Genomic DNA, 18,443 nt, shown 5'->3' with positions numbered 1-18,443 from the left:
CGTACCCCGAGGGTACGGGAAGAGTTTGGTGGGGGTACGCGTTGCACCGGAGTTTGGTGGGGATATGCACTGCCCCGTGCTTAGCTGCGCCTAATTCTACGTTCTCATGAGTACGAGGGGTACTCAGCGTTACGAAAATTATAGAAGGGGTACACATATGTCAAAAGTTTCGGAAACACTGTCGTACACAATTAAACCAATGCATTGCATGCTGGGTGAGAAGCAAAGTTTCCTGGCCCAGCACTCCATCTCTGACACTCCATGTTTTATAAACTTGTAGAAAGGCAATGCTGGGGAGCTTCCAAAAGAATTTCCAAAGTAGGTTTCTCCCTAGAATAAGTACAGTAGATGTATACTTACCTGAAGGGTGTACATTCCAAGACCCTCCCAAGTGGATGGTACTGAAACCCCAGATAGTACTGAACCCTGTATAAACCATGTTTTTTCCTATGCATATATACCTATGATAAAGCTTAACTTATAAATTAGGCTCAGCAAGAGATTGACAACAACTACTAATAAAATAGAATAATACTATTGTAGTACACTGTATTAAGTTATGCAAATGTGGCCCCTCTCAAATTATATAACCGTACTCACTTTTTCACTCAAAGGATGCACATTACAGCTTGTCTTTAGCATATCCGAATTGTAGACATCACTACTTTTGCACTTTGGGGCTAATATTAGGTAAAATAAGAATTCCTTGAACACAAGCATTGTGATACTGCAACATTCAATCTGATAACGGAGATGGCTACTAAGTGATTAACAGGCGGGAAACACACAGCACAGATATGCTGGACAAAAGGATGATTCATATTCCCAGGCAGGGCAGATGAGATGGTCTGAGATTTCATCATACTACTCAGAATGGTGTGCAACTTAAAACTTGCAAATTGTGCATTTCTGAAATTTACCTTTAATATTTTCGAACCAGAGTTGATAGCACGGTAAATGAAACCATGGAAAGCAAAATTGCAGTTAAGGGGGACTATCGTTAAGTTAGAAACCCTGTTGGTGACCCTGAATAATTTTAATCACAAAAGGACAGCATTATATTCTAAACATTTTTACTTTCCTTAATTTTTACTTTCAATAATCTTTTGTGGTAATATAGTTCAAGGTTTACTATAATTGCTTTTACTTTTCTTAAAATTCTTTTTTATTAAGCTTCTAAGGCATCGCTTTGGTAGAAACAGTCTATTTACAACTCTTAGCACATGAATTTTATAGCTGCTTTTTTTTTTTTACAGTGAAATCATAGTGTGTGTGTGTGTGTGTGTGTGTGTGTGTGTGTGTATATGGTGGGGCAAAAGTAGGGTTACAGTTGTGAGTACATGAAACAGAGTGTATTCTGGCATTATTATTTATTAATTACTATTCTACTTTCCATACGAATAATGTAAGCCTACTTTTGCCCCACCCTGAATATATACATATATACGTAAGCACACATACACACACACACACACACACACACACACACATATCCTTAGGCCAAAATAAAACTAAACCTACCACAATTTGGAACTATTTCTAGGTGTTGGCAAACCCTGATTTTGTACAAGGGTAAAAATGTTCTGGCGATTGTAAATTCGTCTCATGGTGTCGTTCAGGAGTATACTAGAATTTGGGCCACATTTCAGGTGTTCAGAAAATAATGCTCTAGAACTGCTCTGGTCTTTAACTCCACAACTAGGCCATTGGAACACTTCGTGCTTTATGCTTGCCCATACCAGTTACGTAAGCCTTTTCTCTTCATTGATTCAAGATTTTCCTGTAGTTTCGCTACAATTGGTCACTCAGAAAGCCTACTATTACCTAAAATTGTGCATTTTCTCCAGAATTATTTATGTTATTAAATTAGAAGCCAACAAACTCCTCTGGTAATAGTCTTTCCTTATTCAGACAACTTATCATTATCTCAAATAAATTAAATGACACATTTATGGCCCTCTTAGAAACAAGAGAATGTTTTTATTTTTAAAAAGATTTCTTTTCTTTTCTTGTTCCCAGTGTTACAAAATGGGCCACACCAACTGAACATACAGGGGTCAGGGTCAGGTCAAGATCACTTCTGAATATAGAGTCAACTGTAAACGACCATGGAAAAAAGAATGAGAGCTCTCAGATGGAAGGTTACTACAGTCAATTTTCAATTAATACCCATCAGTAGAGGTGACACTGATAAAACATAAATAAAAAATAATTATCGATTCTATTTACTGAACATGAACTGTAACTTGTACTAAAAAAGCAGGTATACTAAATAAGCAGATATAATTATACTATTTAAATAAGCAGCAATCAAGAAAACAATCCATATGTACAAGCACTTACTAAGACATAAAAATAGCCCTAACCGGTTTGGCTCAGTGGATAGAGCGCTGGCCTGCAGACTCAAGGGTCACAGGTTCGATTCCGGTCAAGGGCATGTATCTTGGTTGTGGGCACATATCAAGTGGGGAGTGTGCAGGAGGCAGCTGATCGATGCTTCTCCCTCATCGATGTTTCTAACTATCTATTCCTCTCTGTAAAAAAAATCAATTTATATATATATATATATATTTATATATATATATATATATATATATATATATATATATAAAGACATAAAAATAAGTAGGTGCGACAGAACATGGAAAGAACTACAGATTTTGAGCAAGGCAGTAATCACCTTGTCCACAGCCATCATTCCTAAGATGAAGAATAAGGCCAGAGAGACTCTCAAATCTTACAGCAAGGTTGAGCTAGAACCCATGATTTCTGATTCTAAAGTCTCACCTTGCCACTTTAAATCATGGAGTGTAGTACCTACTGATAGTATCTCCAGATAGAAATTAATACAATTTCATCAATCAATAAATCCATTCTTTAAGACTACCAATAATTTATCCTAAAAGCCTGCTAGTTTATTGTTCCTCCTAAGATCTCTGAAGAAAAAACTGCACTCTTACTGGTCAGGAGCACCAACTGTGGAGCCACCACGCTGAGGTCCAATTGTTGGGCTGACATTTATTGATTACGTGACCTTTTACAGTTATTTGACCTTTGTATGCCTCAGCTTACTACTAATTATATAGTGGGAATAATATCAGCACCTACCTCATAAGATTGCTGTAGGGAATAATTAACATCTGTACAATAATTAGGATAGTGCCTGTCACATGGTGATTGCAAGAATATTAAACTTTCTCACTATAGCCGAACCGGTTTGGCTCAGTGGATGGAGTGTCAGCCTGCCAACTGAAAGGTCCCGGGTTCGATTTCGGTCAAGGGCATGTACCTTGGTTGCAGGCACATCCCCAGTAGGGGGTGTGCAAGAGGCAGCTGATCGATGATTCTCTCTCATTGATGTTTCTAACTCTCTATCCCACTCTCTTCCTCTCTGTAAAAAATCAATAAAATATATATTAAAAAATAAAAACTTTCTCACTTATATAAATGTTGTAGGCTTAGCAGAGCAATGTTCATCACTAAATCCTCGGACCACTTCTGTATGCTAAGGTACAGTAGATATGGTGGACAGAGAAATGTCAATTCTGCCTTTAAATACTTCAAGACAAAATTCCTGTAATCATAAAACCATATTCGATTTTTATTTCTAATTTCTGGGATATCGAGAAGTTAGTTTCCTTGGTCTGCCTTTCTCTGAAGTGGGTACAACGAAGCTGGTCATCAGTGAAGCTGTAAAGATGAGACAGCACGTGAAAGCCCTGGGACAGCTGAGAAGACAGGTATTTCACAGATATGTGCAGAGGACGTAAAACTTACTGTTCAGAGTCATAGTAGTCCATGTGCTTCTTTTTTTTGTTGTAAGCGGCAACACGGAAGGGAACTATTTCCAGCGTGATTAGGCCAGGGGCCATTGTCAGCACTTTGGCGCCGTGCGTTGGCTCGTACAGGTCCTTCCCCGTTTCTGGATGAGGCATGCCAGCGGGATCCCGTCCAACAATGTAGAAATTGGCTCCCGCCACCATCCTCGCTCTGCAGTGCCACTGGACCTGGAATAACAGTTTTCCTATTAGATCATCATGCCTTTACGACGAGTCCTAAGAAACAGTAAAGGAATAATAATATACTTCTCATATGATCCAAATTTAAATGTGTAACCTTGGGAAGCCATAAACAGAACTGGCAACCCCTCTCCCACAAAAAAAAAAAAAAAAAAAAATCTAAAAGCATAAATGTATACAATTGTTTATGCATACATGTTTATTTTTTTTACTTAAAGAAAATATGTGAGTACATGTGTCTACATGTATGATTTTATACAACTACTAGATATCATTTATGATTTGTTCAAAACCTAATCCAGGAGGTTAGAAGTCAGGTAGAGATTGATCTTTTCATGGAAGCGACTGGAAGGGGCTTCTGGGATAACGGTAATGTTCTGCTGTTTTCTTGCCATTTTCTTGACAGATAAACTGACAAATTAAATTGTATATATTTGAAGAATGCAACATGTTGAATTGATATATGTATATGCTATGAAACATTCACCACTATCAAATTAACACAGTCATTGCCTCACATAGTTACCTGTGTGTGGTGAAAACACTTAAGATCTGAGCAAATTTCAAGTATACACACAGTATTACTAATGATAGTCACCCTGCTATAAATCAGATCCTCAGAATTTATTCATTTTATAACTGAAAGTTCATAGTCTTTGACCAATTTTGGAAATAACAGAAATTAACACAATTTCATCAGTCAAAGGGAGATAAATTCATTCTTTTCTTTTTTTTCTGTTTCTATTTTTATTTTATTTATTTATTTATTTATTTATTTATTTATTTATTTTTAATTTTAATTTTATTTTATTTTCCCCCCTCCCTCCCTCCCTCCCATCCCCTCCCTCCCCAGAGCTTTATGTCCATTGGTTGTACTTATATGCATGTATACAAGTCCTTCAGTTGATCTATTATCTCCCCCAGATCCTCCTCCCCTCCCCGCTGAAATTTGACAATCTGCTTGTTGCTTTACTGTCTCTATATCTATCTTTTGGTTCATCAGTTTATAATGATCTTTATTATCCACAAATGAGTGAGATCATGTGGTGTTTCTCTTTCATTGATTGGCTTATTTCACTCAGCATGATGTTCTCCAATTCCATCCAGGTTGCTGCAAATGATGAGAATTCCTTCTTTTTTATGGCAGCATAGTATTCCATTGTGTAGATGTACCATAGTTTTTGGATCCAATCATCTGCTGATGGGCACCTAGGCTGTTTCATTCTTAATACTACAAAGAACTTTATCATCAATTAATCACTTTGCAACTTTAGTCCACATTGATGTCAGTTCTAGGCGTGCCTGGTAAAGTTCTGTTTCTGGACCTGAGCCGAGGGCTGGCAACCAGGCTGTGTTCACCGTAGAAGTTCATTAAGCTGTATGTACACTGTGACTTCTGTGTTTTTCTGTTGTATGTTCATTGGTTAAAAAAAAAAACTACTGGATGCAAATGATTAAACTAATTTGACTACTTATATAAACTGGTACTAAGAAAACATGTAGCTAAGGGACTATGACCCAGGATATCGGGCAAGAATTAAGGCATTTGGCTGCATGCAATACTAGCTTTGAAGCCCATACTGTCAGATTAAGACACAGTTTAAAAACAAAAATCAGTCTAACACCTAGAATTTAGAAGTCAGAGTAACTGTTAAGAGATCATCATTCTCATTAAAATTTGAAGTACACACACAGTTTGACTCGGCCAATAAAGTATCGTGCAAATCCAGGTCTGGAAATCTGTTTTTAGCTCCTTTCCTTCCACGTGAGGCTCCATTATTTAGTGATTTTTACAAAACCATCTCTGTTCTGCATGAAAATAAGGTGTACATTATGAACACATCGCTTCCATTTTCTCTCCATTTTCTCTCTCCTGACAGTTTCTCTTATAACAGATACTTGTATATTGTGCCTGGAGAGAACAGTAGCAGGAGGGCAATCACCCCACACCTGAACTGCTCATCCTGCAGCGTTTGCTCTTTCAATTGTTACTACTGATGTCCATCTCTTTATTTCCAAATGACATTCATCACCAATCATGTCTTGACTGTTTAGTTTCAGATACTATAAAATGTAGACATTATTTCCACATTATTTTTCCTATTATAAAAGATGATGTTTGGTTTTTCTCCACTCTCATTCCCTGTCCCATTTCTCCAATAAATACAGTGATACATTTTGGTAAAATCAACATTCACCTGTAAAAATAGATGCTTTAAGTAAACTAACATATGAAACATCTGAGCAGCGAGAAAAACAGTACTTAGTACAGAGTCACGGTAAGTACACGGCAAATGTTCGCTGTTATTATGGTCTTTATTTTATTCCCCTCCTTGTACAACTGTTTGTTTTTTCTAGAGTTAATAACTGTCTTATTTTTTTCCACTCGTTTAATTTTCCATATACCTCTGTGTCTGTGTACCCAGTACTACCCTTCTTCCTGAGAACACAGTGAAATACAACTCCCAGCCTCCCTTGCAGTGGGACCATGTGGCCGAGTTCTGGCCAAAGGCATGAGAGCCAAAGTGATGTGTGCCATTTCCGGCTGAGGAACGCCAACAAGACTCCTGAGTGCTTAGTTCTTCTCTCCCCATTTGCCAGCTGAATAGAGAGGACCCCACGATCGTATAACTATACCCTGTTCTGCTGTAGCATTAATTCTATGTGCATTGAGCCACAATAAAATAAAATAAAGAAGATTCTGCCCACTCCCCCCTGCCCCTTCACCGTAGTCACACAAAATACCTTTACTAGTTCAGACTCAGAATATTTATTGAGGTCAGAATTTTACCGTCAATTACCGTATTTTTCGGACCATAAGACGCACCGGACCATAAGACGCACCAGTTTTTAGAGAAGGGAAATGAAGAAAAAAAGATTCTGAAACAAATAGTGTCCTAAAATATTTTATGTGCATTAAAACCCAACATCACAGTCATAAACACATGTAATCAACCCTGTAAAGTAAACAGCAGCATTTAGAACCATTTTAGAGCCGGGCAAGCACACAGAGACCACACAGAGCCGGGCAAGTAAAAAAACTTTTTTTTTAAAGTACAATATATGTGTAGGCTATATTTGGACCATAAGACGCAGGGACTTTTCCCCCCCACTTCTGGGGGGAAAAAGGTGCGTCTTATGGTCCGAAAAATACGGTAACTACTTTGCAACTCTACTTAAATGAAAAATCTTTTCTGCTGCATGCAAATGAATGGCTGCTTGCACAGCATTAAACTGAAAGAGCAGTCTAAGTTCTCTGAATTTAGGGAAACTCACTTTGCTCATTAAGTATGTATGTCTAGGCATTTAAATAATTCAAACACCAAAAGGTCCACAAACATCGAATGCATGGCTTAATTTTAATATTTAAGGAAGCTCAGATCATTTAATCCAACCAGCTCCCTACTCTTAAAACAAGAGGAAACTGAAGCCAGAAAACTTAGCACCTTATTGGGTCACAGAGCATGTGGTTGGTGGCAGTGGCCAGTTCTAATTTTGTCTCGTAAAATGACCAGTCAATTAAATTGCTCTTGGACTTCTAGAGGTTACATGAGTAAATTAAAGGTAAACACACCAAACAAGGAGTCAACATTCTCCTGCAGGTGACCTGAATTATTTTAATTTACAATTTAGTGAGTGGTTTCCCCATGGGAATACTTGTAAAACTATAACAGACGTAAATAAGGCAAACACGTAACTCTTCCAAAAATACCTGGTGTGGGTTAACTTACCGTATTTTTCGGACCATAAGACGCACCTTTTTCCCCCCAGAAGTGGGGGGGAAAAGTCCCTGCGTCTTATGGTCCAAATATAGCCTACACATATACTTTAAAAAAAAAAGTTTTTTTACTTGCCCGGCTCTGTGTGGTCTCTGTGTGCTTGCCCGGCTCTAAAATGGTTCTAAATGCTGCTGTTTACTTTACAGGGTTGATTACATGTGTTTATGACTGTGATGTTGGGTTTTAATGCACATAAAATATTTTAGGACACTATTTGTTTCAGAATCTTTTTTTCTTCATTTCCCTTCTCTAAAAACTGGTGCGTCTTATGGTCCGGTGCGTCTTATGGTCCGAAAAATACGGTATAACCCACTGGAAAGGTGATATGCTTTAATCAAGAGACTGCGAGTCAGTCCAGAGCCCTTGTTGCATATGGGTAAGCACACAGGCTGTGGAGTCAGGCTGTCCTAGATTTACATCCTGACTTTGCCCCTTACTAATTGAATGCCCTCAGGCAATTTCCTTATATAAGCCCTCAGTTTCAAAATTTATAAAAACAAGAATAACTCTTAACACATAAGATTGATGGAAGAGTTGAAAGCACTCAGGACAGCACCTGGCCCTCAATAAAGGAGAATCATTGCTGCTGTTACTATTATTCTGTAAAACATTCCCTGATGATCCCAGTTGAGTTAACTGCTTCCTAACCGGTGTTTCTAAAGGAAATCCATTTGTTCTATGAAAAAGATGGCACACTGCCTAGAAGATGGTCACTGACAACCTGTAAGAGCTGTCTGTTTATCTTTCCAGCAGACTGAGGTCAAGATGTATTCTTTAATTTCGTATGCCCAGTGGCCAGCACTGAATGCATAGGGAAGAAATACAATGCCATGTCCAAAGGCTTTCTATAAAGCCTTCTAAGAATTGGCTGATGGTCAAGCTAACAACAAAGGACTTATTTTCTGCTTTTCTTGCACCTATGTACCAAATAACAAAGAGCTTTGTCACTTTTTCCTGATTACACAATTTAATTCACGGCTGGATGTCTACACAACTGATTCCTCTTCGCCCTGATGACAGAAACTTTGTTCCAGAGGATGAGATGCCAGGTCCTCGTCTTCCTTGCCATGCAGCCCACCATAGCTGAACAAAAATGGGGCCTCTGAGGAATTCTGCTGCAAGATCCATGAAAAGCTTTTCTTCCTTAACAAAATTGTTAACTCTCATTTATTGGAAATGTCTTTACTTTTATTTTTTGAGAAAACAGAATTCTAGATTAACAAGCTTATTTTTTTGCTGTTTTTTTTTTTTTTTTTTTTTTTTTTTTTTTTTTTTTTTTTTTTTTTTTTCTTAATGATGCTAACCCACTGCTTCCAGTTCACATTGCTCCTGAGAAGTTAGGCATCATTCCTACTTTTTAAAATATATTTTTATTGCTTTCAGAGAGGTAGGGAGAGAGAGAGATAGAAACATCAGTGATGAGAGAAAATCATTGATTGGCTGCCTCCTGTACATCCCCCACTGGGGATGGAGCCCGCAACCTGGGCTTGTGCCCTGACTGGGAATCAAACCATGACCTCCTGGTTCATTGGTCAATGTTCAACCGTTGAGCCACACAGGCCAGGCAGCATCAGTTTTATTATTTCCCTAATGTTCTCTCTTCAACTCTCCATCCCCATCACTTTACTTTCAAGTTTCCTCTTTACATCATTCATTTTCATCAATGTGAGTACTATGTGCTTATGTGTTGTTTTCTTTGAATTAATTTTTTCCAAGATTAGAGGTTTCTTAAATTTTTAGGTTGATGTTTTTCACCAATTTCAGAAAGCTTTCACCACCATTTTTTCAAAAACTTTTTCTGACACATTTTTCTGTCTCCTTCTCTCAGAACTCCAATTACATCTATGTTAGATAGCATGATATTGTCCACAGTTACTGAGGCTCTGCTCATTTTCCCCATCCATTTTCTCTCTTTTTTCCAAATTATTTCAATTAATCCGATTCTTAGCTCACCGACCAATTCTTCTGCCAAATGTTGTCTGATTGAAATAAATTATTTCAATTCAGATACTATGCTTTTTTAGTCCTTGACTTTCCATTTGATTTTTCTTAGTTTCCTTTTTTTCCCTGAGATTCCCCATCCATATTTTCCTTTAAAAAGCTTTAATACTTTTACTTGGTAATTCTAACATAGGCATCATCTCAAGGTCTGTTTTAAGTAATAACAAAGAGCTTGCATTCTGCATTGTAAATCATACTTTCCAGTTTCTTCCTATTTCCAGTAATTTGTTATTGTATGTTGGACCTGTGGAAGGTTTGTTTTAAGGAGGTAATTGGCAACTCTTTTTATCTTTCTACGGCTTCGTTGTAAGCCTTGTTGAGCAGATATAGCTTTTCTTTTTTTGCCTTTTTAAAAATCCTCACCCAAGAATATGTTTGTTATTTATTTAGAGAGAGGCAGAGAGAAAGAGAGAAGGGGAGAGAAATGGGGGAGGGGGAGAGGGAGAGAGAGAGAGAGATGAGAAATGAGAGAAACATCAATCGGTTACCTCCCGCATGAGCCCCAGCCAGGAATCAAACATACAATCTGGGTATGTGACCTGATCAGGAACAGAACCTTCAGAACCTGCCACTTTTCAGTGTATGGGACAATGCTCCAATCAACTGAGCCACACTGGCCAGGGCAGGTCTAGCTTTTGATCCATCTACTGCCTCTCAACTCCAAATTCACCCAAATTATTTAAGATAATGGACTGAACTCGAAGCATTTCTCTATCAGCAAGCACAAGGTTGAGTTTTACCAGTAGAGGGCATCATAGGAACGTTGTAGGAGGAAGGAGTGTCAGTGGTGCCTGTGTATGTGGATAACTGGTGGCATTCTGGTCCATGAGCAAACCCAAAGTGCGTAATCCTTCAGAACCTCAAAGCCCTAACCTGAACCCAGGGACCACCTCGCCACTGCCCTCCTAATTCAGACACTGGTGCACCCCAAGCCACCCAGCAGCAGGGGCTCCCTGACTCCCTTCTGTACCCCACCCACCAGCCTGGGCTCACCTGTGCCCAGAGGATTGTTTCCTGTGCCCCTCTGCACCCCAGCATCATACATTGCATCTCTCTGGCAGCAGTGGGCTCCCAACCACCCTCTGGGCACCTGTCTGTCAGCCTCAGCATGTGCACCAGCACTGTTTCCTGCTTTCTGGCTTCTGTGAACCAGCTGTGGCCAGACAGTCCACTGGATTTTTCCTCCACCCACTGGGATAAAACCATTGCTTTTTCAATGAGGTCTGGGGCCAACTCTTAGGGAAGGAAACCCTTTTACAAGTTTGTCCTTCCTTTTAGTCATCTCCTTCAACCGTATGGTACCCTTTAGAGTTCTCTTGACATTTTTACAGTTATTATTACATCCATTACTGATGTTTAATAATTCTTTAAATTTTCCCTATTTAAAGTCTGTGCAATTTCCACCTCCTAATGGGACCCAAACAAATACTCTGTGTTGTGTATAAAGGGTGGTCTTGGCTATTAAAGCATGTTTTTCTGGTGTCTCAGTTCAACGCCACCTTCCAACACTGGGTAACCCAACCTCTAGCATCCTCACTCCACTCTAGATTATATGCAGCCGTCTGCATCAGGCCTCGCAGAGTCACGCCCTGCACAAATGCAGTCCAAGGAACACTGGGGAGCATCCTCTGAGGAGCATCTGGTGCCTCAGCTCTGTGCTGCACCCTCCTCTCCGGTAAGCACTCTGCAGATCTTGGCAGATCCAGCGGCCCCCAGATCCAGGCTCTGCCTCCTCAGCTTACAGGACCAAGGTGTTCTGCTTGGATTCCCAGTCTGTGCTGTGGTCCGGAAACTCCCCCAGGCACCATACCAGGCTAAACCGGGGGTTCACTGTGTATGTGTGCTCCCCATCTCTCAGGATTCTGCACACTGCCTTCACACAGGTGTCTCACATACTTAACCAATTTTATATTTGTTTTCAGCAAGAGGACAAGTCCAGTATCATTACCCCATTATGACCAGAAGCAAAAGTCTACATATATTTTGAAAGTGATAAGGAACATAATTTTTATGGACAAACAGGCATGGGTTAGGAGAGAAAATGATGATCCCATGATCTCTGAAGGAACTGGGATTCACTGAGATGGAGGAAGCTATGGATAAAGTAGATTTGGAGGGCTAAAAGGAGGCAATTAACATTTTAGGCATGTTAGGTTTGAGCTGTATGTTAGAGACTCAAGGTGGTAAGATATATGGGTTTGGAGTTCAGAAAAGAGATGTGAATATAGATAGATATTTGAGTATCATCAGCATAGAGGCATCTAAAGCAGGGTTAAAAGTATTACATACTTTTAATCACTTTGGAAAACAAGTAAAGCTAAATGATATATCATGTGAGCATATGTACATGTGATGAAAATGTGCATGTATGTGTGTAAACGTAAGGAAATAAAAAGTACAACATTCAAGACTGTGATAACCTGAAGAGGGAGAAGAATGGCAGGAGAGTTATTTTGAAACTATGGTGTTTCTAGGACCTAAGACTTTGACTCACAAAGAAAAAACCTGACTCAATAAATATGCTTCTCTGTTTATCATGTCAATCATAGACCTTTTGTGGTTCCCTAAATTCAAAGTCAGTGACAAAGCAGACACAAGTGCATAGTGGTCAAACTGCTTATGTGAATGAAAACTGGCATAAAACTTCTGACGAGCATGTTGGCAAATGTCAAAAACCTAAGCGATTCCAATTCCAGATTTGACTGACAGAAGAAGCTGGGAGATGCAAGTTATATTTCTCAGGTCAGAGGCAATTCAAAGTTGTTCACTCAATAATTTTCAAAGGTAACAAATATATAAATAATCACATCTTAATAAACCAACTCATGGACCAATGATGACAGTGCACTCATACACCGTATACCACAAATTATGATTAATCTAATTCTGTGCATCTGAGGTCCATGCAAGTGTGTTTTACAAAGCAATACTGATTTATGCTCCCACCATGTTTTACTTCTTCAAAGTAAATGGAGGAAAACTTTAGTAAGGTTCCTAGTTCCCAACAAACTTAAAGTAGATAGGGTGTCAACACAGCATTTAAAATAAACTTAAAAAAAAAGAAAACACGTCTTAAAATGTAGCTAAGTTTTACCTGCTCTGGTTCAAAGGGTTCCTACCTCACTCTGCTAAAATATGTTTCAAATTACACAAACCACAAGATTTTGTATTCATTACACAAGCTGGAAGAAAATTAAAGGATGTCTAAACTTCACAAAAACATTCACAAGATCTAAGATTTCCACAACACTGACTATATTTTTATAAAGTTTTGCTCAAAATGTTTTTTTCCTGCCCTTTTATATTTTATTGTGCTTAACTATTGTAAAACATGAATGCAGCTCTTTAACAGGAAAGACTTTTGTAAATTACCCTTTCTTGACTAATGAAACGCATTCATTGTCTGAAAAAGATAATATGTTCCCTAAAAGATAACTGTCAAAAATAAACAAAAAGTGAAATAATAACTTGACAAGCAAAAAAGACTTGTTGACGGTATTTTAGCCCCAAGTATTAATATGGTATATATTTGCTGATCTTCACTCTTTTGAACACAACTTAATATAAGCCAAAATAAAGAATTAAAAGGGAAACATCTTCACTGAAATTATTCTTTTTGTCATTAGACAAAAGGCAAGAAGATCTTTACCCAATATCTAAAATCAGTGACTTATTTAGTCTAAAGTTGCATTCATTTAAAAGTAGACTAATTAAAAGAGGTAGGTGAAAGAAAAAAGGACTGTTTCCCTCTATATATTTCCCACTTCCTAGAAACTGTCTTATTAGCCAAATTAAAAGAAAACAAGGAACAATCAGAAGTGACTTGTGAGTAACTCATCCCTATTGAAAGAAAAATCTATATGTGGAAATCATAAGACTAAAAGTATATGTAACAAACATTAATTTATAGAATAAAACTTTAAAATACTCTATCACCTCAAATAGTACAATAACTGAATTGTTTGGAAACTGTGGTATTTATAGGACTTAAAGACACAGGTTAGTGGAGAAAACACCTGGTTCAATAAATACACCTCTCCGGGTCACAACAACCTGTGATGGGCTCCAGGGATTCAGACTCAGTGATAAAGCAGACATCTACATGCACAATGACCACCTGCCTGAATATTATACTCTTTTACTCCGCTCATGTGAATGAAAACTGGTATAAAGCCGAAACCAGTTTGGCTCAGTGGTCGGCCTGCAGACTGAAAGGTCCCCGTTTCCATTCCAGTCAAGGGCATATACCTTGGTTGAGGGCACGTCCACAGTAGGGGGCGTGCAAGAGGCAGCTGATCGATGATTCTCTCTCATTGATGTTTCTAACTCTCTATCCCTTTCCCTTCCTCTCAAAAAAAAAAAAAAAAATCAATAAAATATATTTTTAAAAAATAATAATAATAAAAGACAGAAAACAACCCAAATCTCCTTCAGTGGGATGTTATTGTTGATTAAATTAATTTCCTAGCACCAGGAAACTGTGCAATCATTTACAGTAAAATCAGCCGTGGATGGTGTGGCTCAGTTGGTTAGGCATTGTCCAGGGCACCAAAAGGTTGCCGATTGATTCCCAGCCAGGGCCCAAGCCCAGGTTGCAGAGGATGACAGGAGGACTGAATACAAATGCCGAGTGCTAACTAATACTGACATTCAATAATTATCTCACTTCATCTTCAATTAAGGTTTGAGAACTGCCTATCAAACTGCGTATGTATTTTCAATTTTTCTCACTTAAAAATACTGAAGATAATTATTTTTAATCCAGCTAAACTGACCAATTTCTTTACATATTCACACCGAAAGTTTATTTTATTTAAGTACAATAAATTTTATTAAAGTCAATATTCCATAAGGTAAAACTCTGATACTCACTTGGTTTATAAAAGAACTTCAGGCACAGAGAGAGACAATTTTAATGTAAATTCGGACATTTCCTGTTCCAAACTATCAAAAGTGCCTTTATTTTAACACTACTTAAAGTCTTTAGAAAGTTATATCCATAACCTATTCTTGTTGGATAAAAAAATCAATACCTCCATTCATCTTATGAATTCCATGTCAAAATACCCCTCCTTTCTTTGTACATTACATTAGCACATCTCTCTATTTTTTATAAATTCCCAGATCATAACAGCCTGCCTCTTGATTTCTCAGCTGTAGGAATCGTTTTAAGCTCTTCAAGCTGACTGAGCTGCTTATACCGTATCAAGGCCTACAAGACAGGTTATCAGAGCAGGAAAGAAATAGTATAGATTATCTCACTATAAAAAAAAATGAAAAACCAGGCTAATCTAAAATATTAAAACCTGATACTGCTTCAATAACAACAGATTTTCAGCTGAAAATCTATAAAATAAATCAATAAATAAAAAAACAGGAGAAAAAGGACAGTCTTCCCCCATGTAAAATCTACAATATCTCTGAATTAAAGTAGTCATTTCAGTTCTCAAGCTAAAAGTATATGCAATATGAGACTATATAGATCCCAATAATTACTTTCAAAATAAATCAACAGAACTAAATGTTTTTATGGTACTGACCCAAAATTGCTTATCCAAAAATCTGACATCCAATTTTTTCCCAATTTTCTTGAGATATAATTAACATGTAACATGTTCTATAAGTTTAAGGTGTGAAACATGATGACTCGATATATATATATGGTGTGTGACATGATTACCATAGGAAGATTAGTTAACATATCCACCTAAAATTCAAAAACCTAGTTTTTTAACTAATTTAGGAGCAAAACCTGATCAAAACTGACATGAAGTTATTTATGGGCTTTACCAATCCCACTCAGTGTAGAAATCATTCACACTGCTACAGAAATGTCCATGTTCTCTATGTCCCAGACCCCCAGTAGAATTAAGTGATACATGACCCCAAATAGTTTGGATAAGAGATTGTGAATCTGGCCGAAACCAGTTTGGCTCAGTGGATAGAGCGTCAGCCAGAGGACTGAAAGGTCCCAGGTTCGATTCCGGTCAAGGGCATGTACATTGGTTGTGGGCACATCCCCAGTGGGGGGTGTGCAGGAGGCAGCTGGTCGATGTTTCTCTCTCATCGATGTTTCTAGCTCTCTATCCCTTTCCCTTCCTCTCTGTGGAAAACCAATAAAATATATTTAAAAAAAAAAAAAGATTATGAATCTGTATCGCACTGCTCCAGAAAAATGGATAAAACAAATAAGCACAAAACTAAATTATCAAGGATGCCAGAGGGAGCCAAAGGTTACAATGAAAACTTGAGAATCTATGGCTCCCATAATTAGGCTGAAATCTCAAGAATAACGTCCCTTTAAGTTATCAGAACTCTTGCAAGTGTTTACAGGCAGGAACAGATCTCTAACCTAACACATATTATCGCTCCAGATAGAAACTATTATAGATGAAAGCATGAACTAACTAACTGACTATACGGGCACCTAGGTGGCAACACAGTAATTCTGTGGTCAGCAGTCAGATAGACATGAGCAGAGCAAGCATGATGGGCCATGTACAAAAGTTCACCAGGGCAACCTCTCATAGCTGGTCGTTTAGTTCAGACCCTGCCCTGACCCAGTTCTGACCCTCCAACCTTTCCTCTCCTGGCGAGTTGCTAGTCTTGCGGTAAAAACCCTTTGGAGAAGGAACAAGGGGTGGAAGAGTGGCCTCATGTGACTCCCATGTGAACCTTTGCACAACCACGCCCTTAAGCATTAACCCCTAGGGAAAACATATAGGCTTCAGCTGTCTTTCAGAAAAGCAACAAAACCAGATGAGCAATATGATGGCTGACATCAGGAATAGCTGCAATAACTAATTACCCCTGTCCTGGTGCTGACCAATCAGTGGAGACCACAACTCTGAAAGGACACACCTGGAAAGCTGATGCTTTTCTATTGAGATCCTTCCCTGGGAAATCCCCTAAAATCCCCACTCTAACAGCCCTTTAAATGGAGGACCCATCCATGGAGCACGCCATGCCTTTTCCGCTGCCTTCCCCCAGCAGTATTCTCCTTGTTTCTCTCTCCTAAACTCCAAGAGCCCTTCGGCTGCCTCTGAAAGTTGTTTCTCTTATAGTTTGAGTGTTGGCTCTGAATTCTTTCTTAGCCAGAATTCAAGTACCAAGGTTTCTGAACTGAGATCCAGTCTGACTCTAGCAGTCTAACACTTATGCCCCACCTCATCTGAGGCTTTGTTTTCTGTGGTTTCAGGTACTTGTAGTCCACCACAGTCTGAAAATATTACGTGGAAAATTCCAGAAAGAAATGGTTTGGCGCACCATTCCATTCTGACCAGTGTGATGAAATCTCATGCTCTCCCACTCCATCTGCCCAGAACATAAAGCCCTTTGGCCAGAATCTTCATGCTGTACAGGCTCCCTGCCCGTTAGCCATTTACTAACCATCTCAGTTATCAATCAGCTGTCATAGTATCACACTGCTAGTGTTCAAGTAACTGAGTAAAATTTAAGTATTTTATTTAATGAGGGCCCCAACATGCAAAGGTAGTGATGCTGGCAAATTGGATATGCCAAAGAGAAGGCGCTTCTGTTAACATTGTAATGAGCTAGCTGTTAACATTAATAATAGCAAAGTAGCAAAGGGAAGGCCAGACATTATTAACAGGATCATCTGGGCAGCTTCACCAGGAAGCTACATCATACTCCCCAGGGAAGCACCAATCTATTCCCTGCGAATCACGGGGGAAAGGGGTCCAACAATGAGGAAGAGGGACACAGGGACAGTAACGTCTGGGTAATGCAGGGAAGATGTTTGCCTGTAAGTCTAAGCTGGTAAAAAGATAACTGGCTAGAGAGGATGGAGCCACTGCAAGCGCACAAAATCTTAGAAGGTTAAAATGCAGACAAGAAATTCTCTCTAGAATCTCTTGTTGCTCTCTTGTTCTGTGGCTTTGTTCCTGCTTCCTTGTACTCACCCCTGTTCCCTCCATAGCCCTGTGGCCCCAAGAGCCGCATAGCCCATGGCCATGCGCCCCACAGCCAATGGACCACAGCTGTGAACACAAGCTAACCCAGCCAGATACTGGACTCGGCTGTGCAAACATGGGACAGAAACTCTGGGCAATGGCTTTAATCCCAGCCCTGATGAAGACACAGCTGGACTTTTTCCTTGGCGGGGCAGAGGGAGATGGGAACTTGGAAACTCAGGGGTTTGATTCCACAGAAATGAAACTTTCCATGTTACCTCATCCTCCCATGGGGGCCTCCAGAAATTCTTATTCCAGTGGCATCCCAAGAAGCCCACTTCCACCAGCAACCAGTGGGGACACAGAGGACACCCCACTGATAACACTTCCTGTAAGTGGGACCATATATAGGTATAGGAAAAAAATCCTATCCTATATAATAAAAGGCTAATATGCAAATTGACCAAAAGGCAAACTGGTAGCTATGACATGCACTGACCACTAGAGGGCAAATGCTCAATGCAGGAGCTCCCCCCTGGTGGTCAGTGCACTCCCACAGGGAAGTGATACTCAGCCAGGAGCTGGGCTCATAGCTTGCAAGTGTAATGGCAATGGCAGGAGCCTCTGCGGCAGTGCTAAAGATGTTCCACTGGCAGCTTAGGCTTAAGCCATCAGTTGGACATCCCCCAAGGGGGGGCTCCCAGACTACAAGAGGGTGCAGACCGGGCTGA

At 39.2% G+C, this 18,443-nt stretch overlaps 1 protein-coding gene across 6 annotated transcripts in view; it reads right to left on the bottom strand.

The window, feature by feature from the left end:
• The window catches only part of PAPSS1 (3'-phosphoadenosine 5'-phosphosulfate synthase 1), a 115,378-nt gene that overhangs the window by 23,527 nt on the left and 73,408 nt on the right, over positions 1-18,443 (bottom strand). For 5 of the 6 annotated variants that reach the window (XM_036409640.2, XM_036409631.2, XM_036409649.2 and 2 more), the window contains exon 11: positions 3,778-4,007. In XM_036409640.2, the coding sequence (XP_036265533.1) occupies positions 3,778-4,007 (230 nt within the window). Of the gene's footprint in view, positions 1-2,787; positions 2,831-3,777; positions 4,008-18,443 lie in introns of all 6 variants that reach the window. The other variant, XM_036409656.2, reaches the window with a different exon arrangement.

Source organism: Pipistrellus kuhlii, unplaced genomic scaffold (assembly GCF_014108245.1).
Source record: "Pipistrellus kuhlii isolate mPipKuh1 unplaced genomic scaffold, mPipKuh1.p scaffold_m20_p_1, whole genome shotgun sequence".
Lineage (NCBI taxonomy): Eukaryota > Metazoa > Chordata > Mammalia > Chiroptera > Vespertilionidae > Pipistrellus > Pipistrellus kuhlii.
This window is presented reverse-complemented; position numbering and strand designations above follow the sequence as displayed.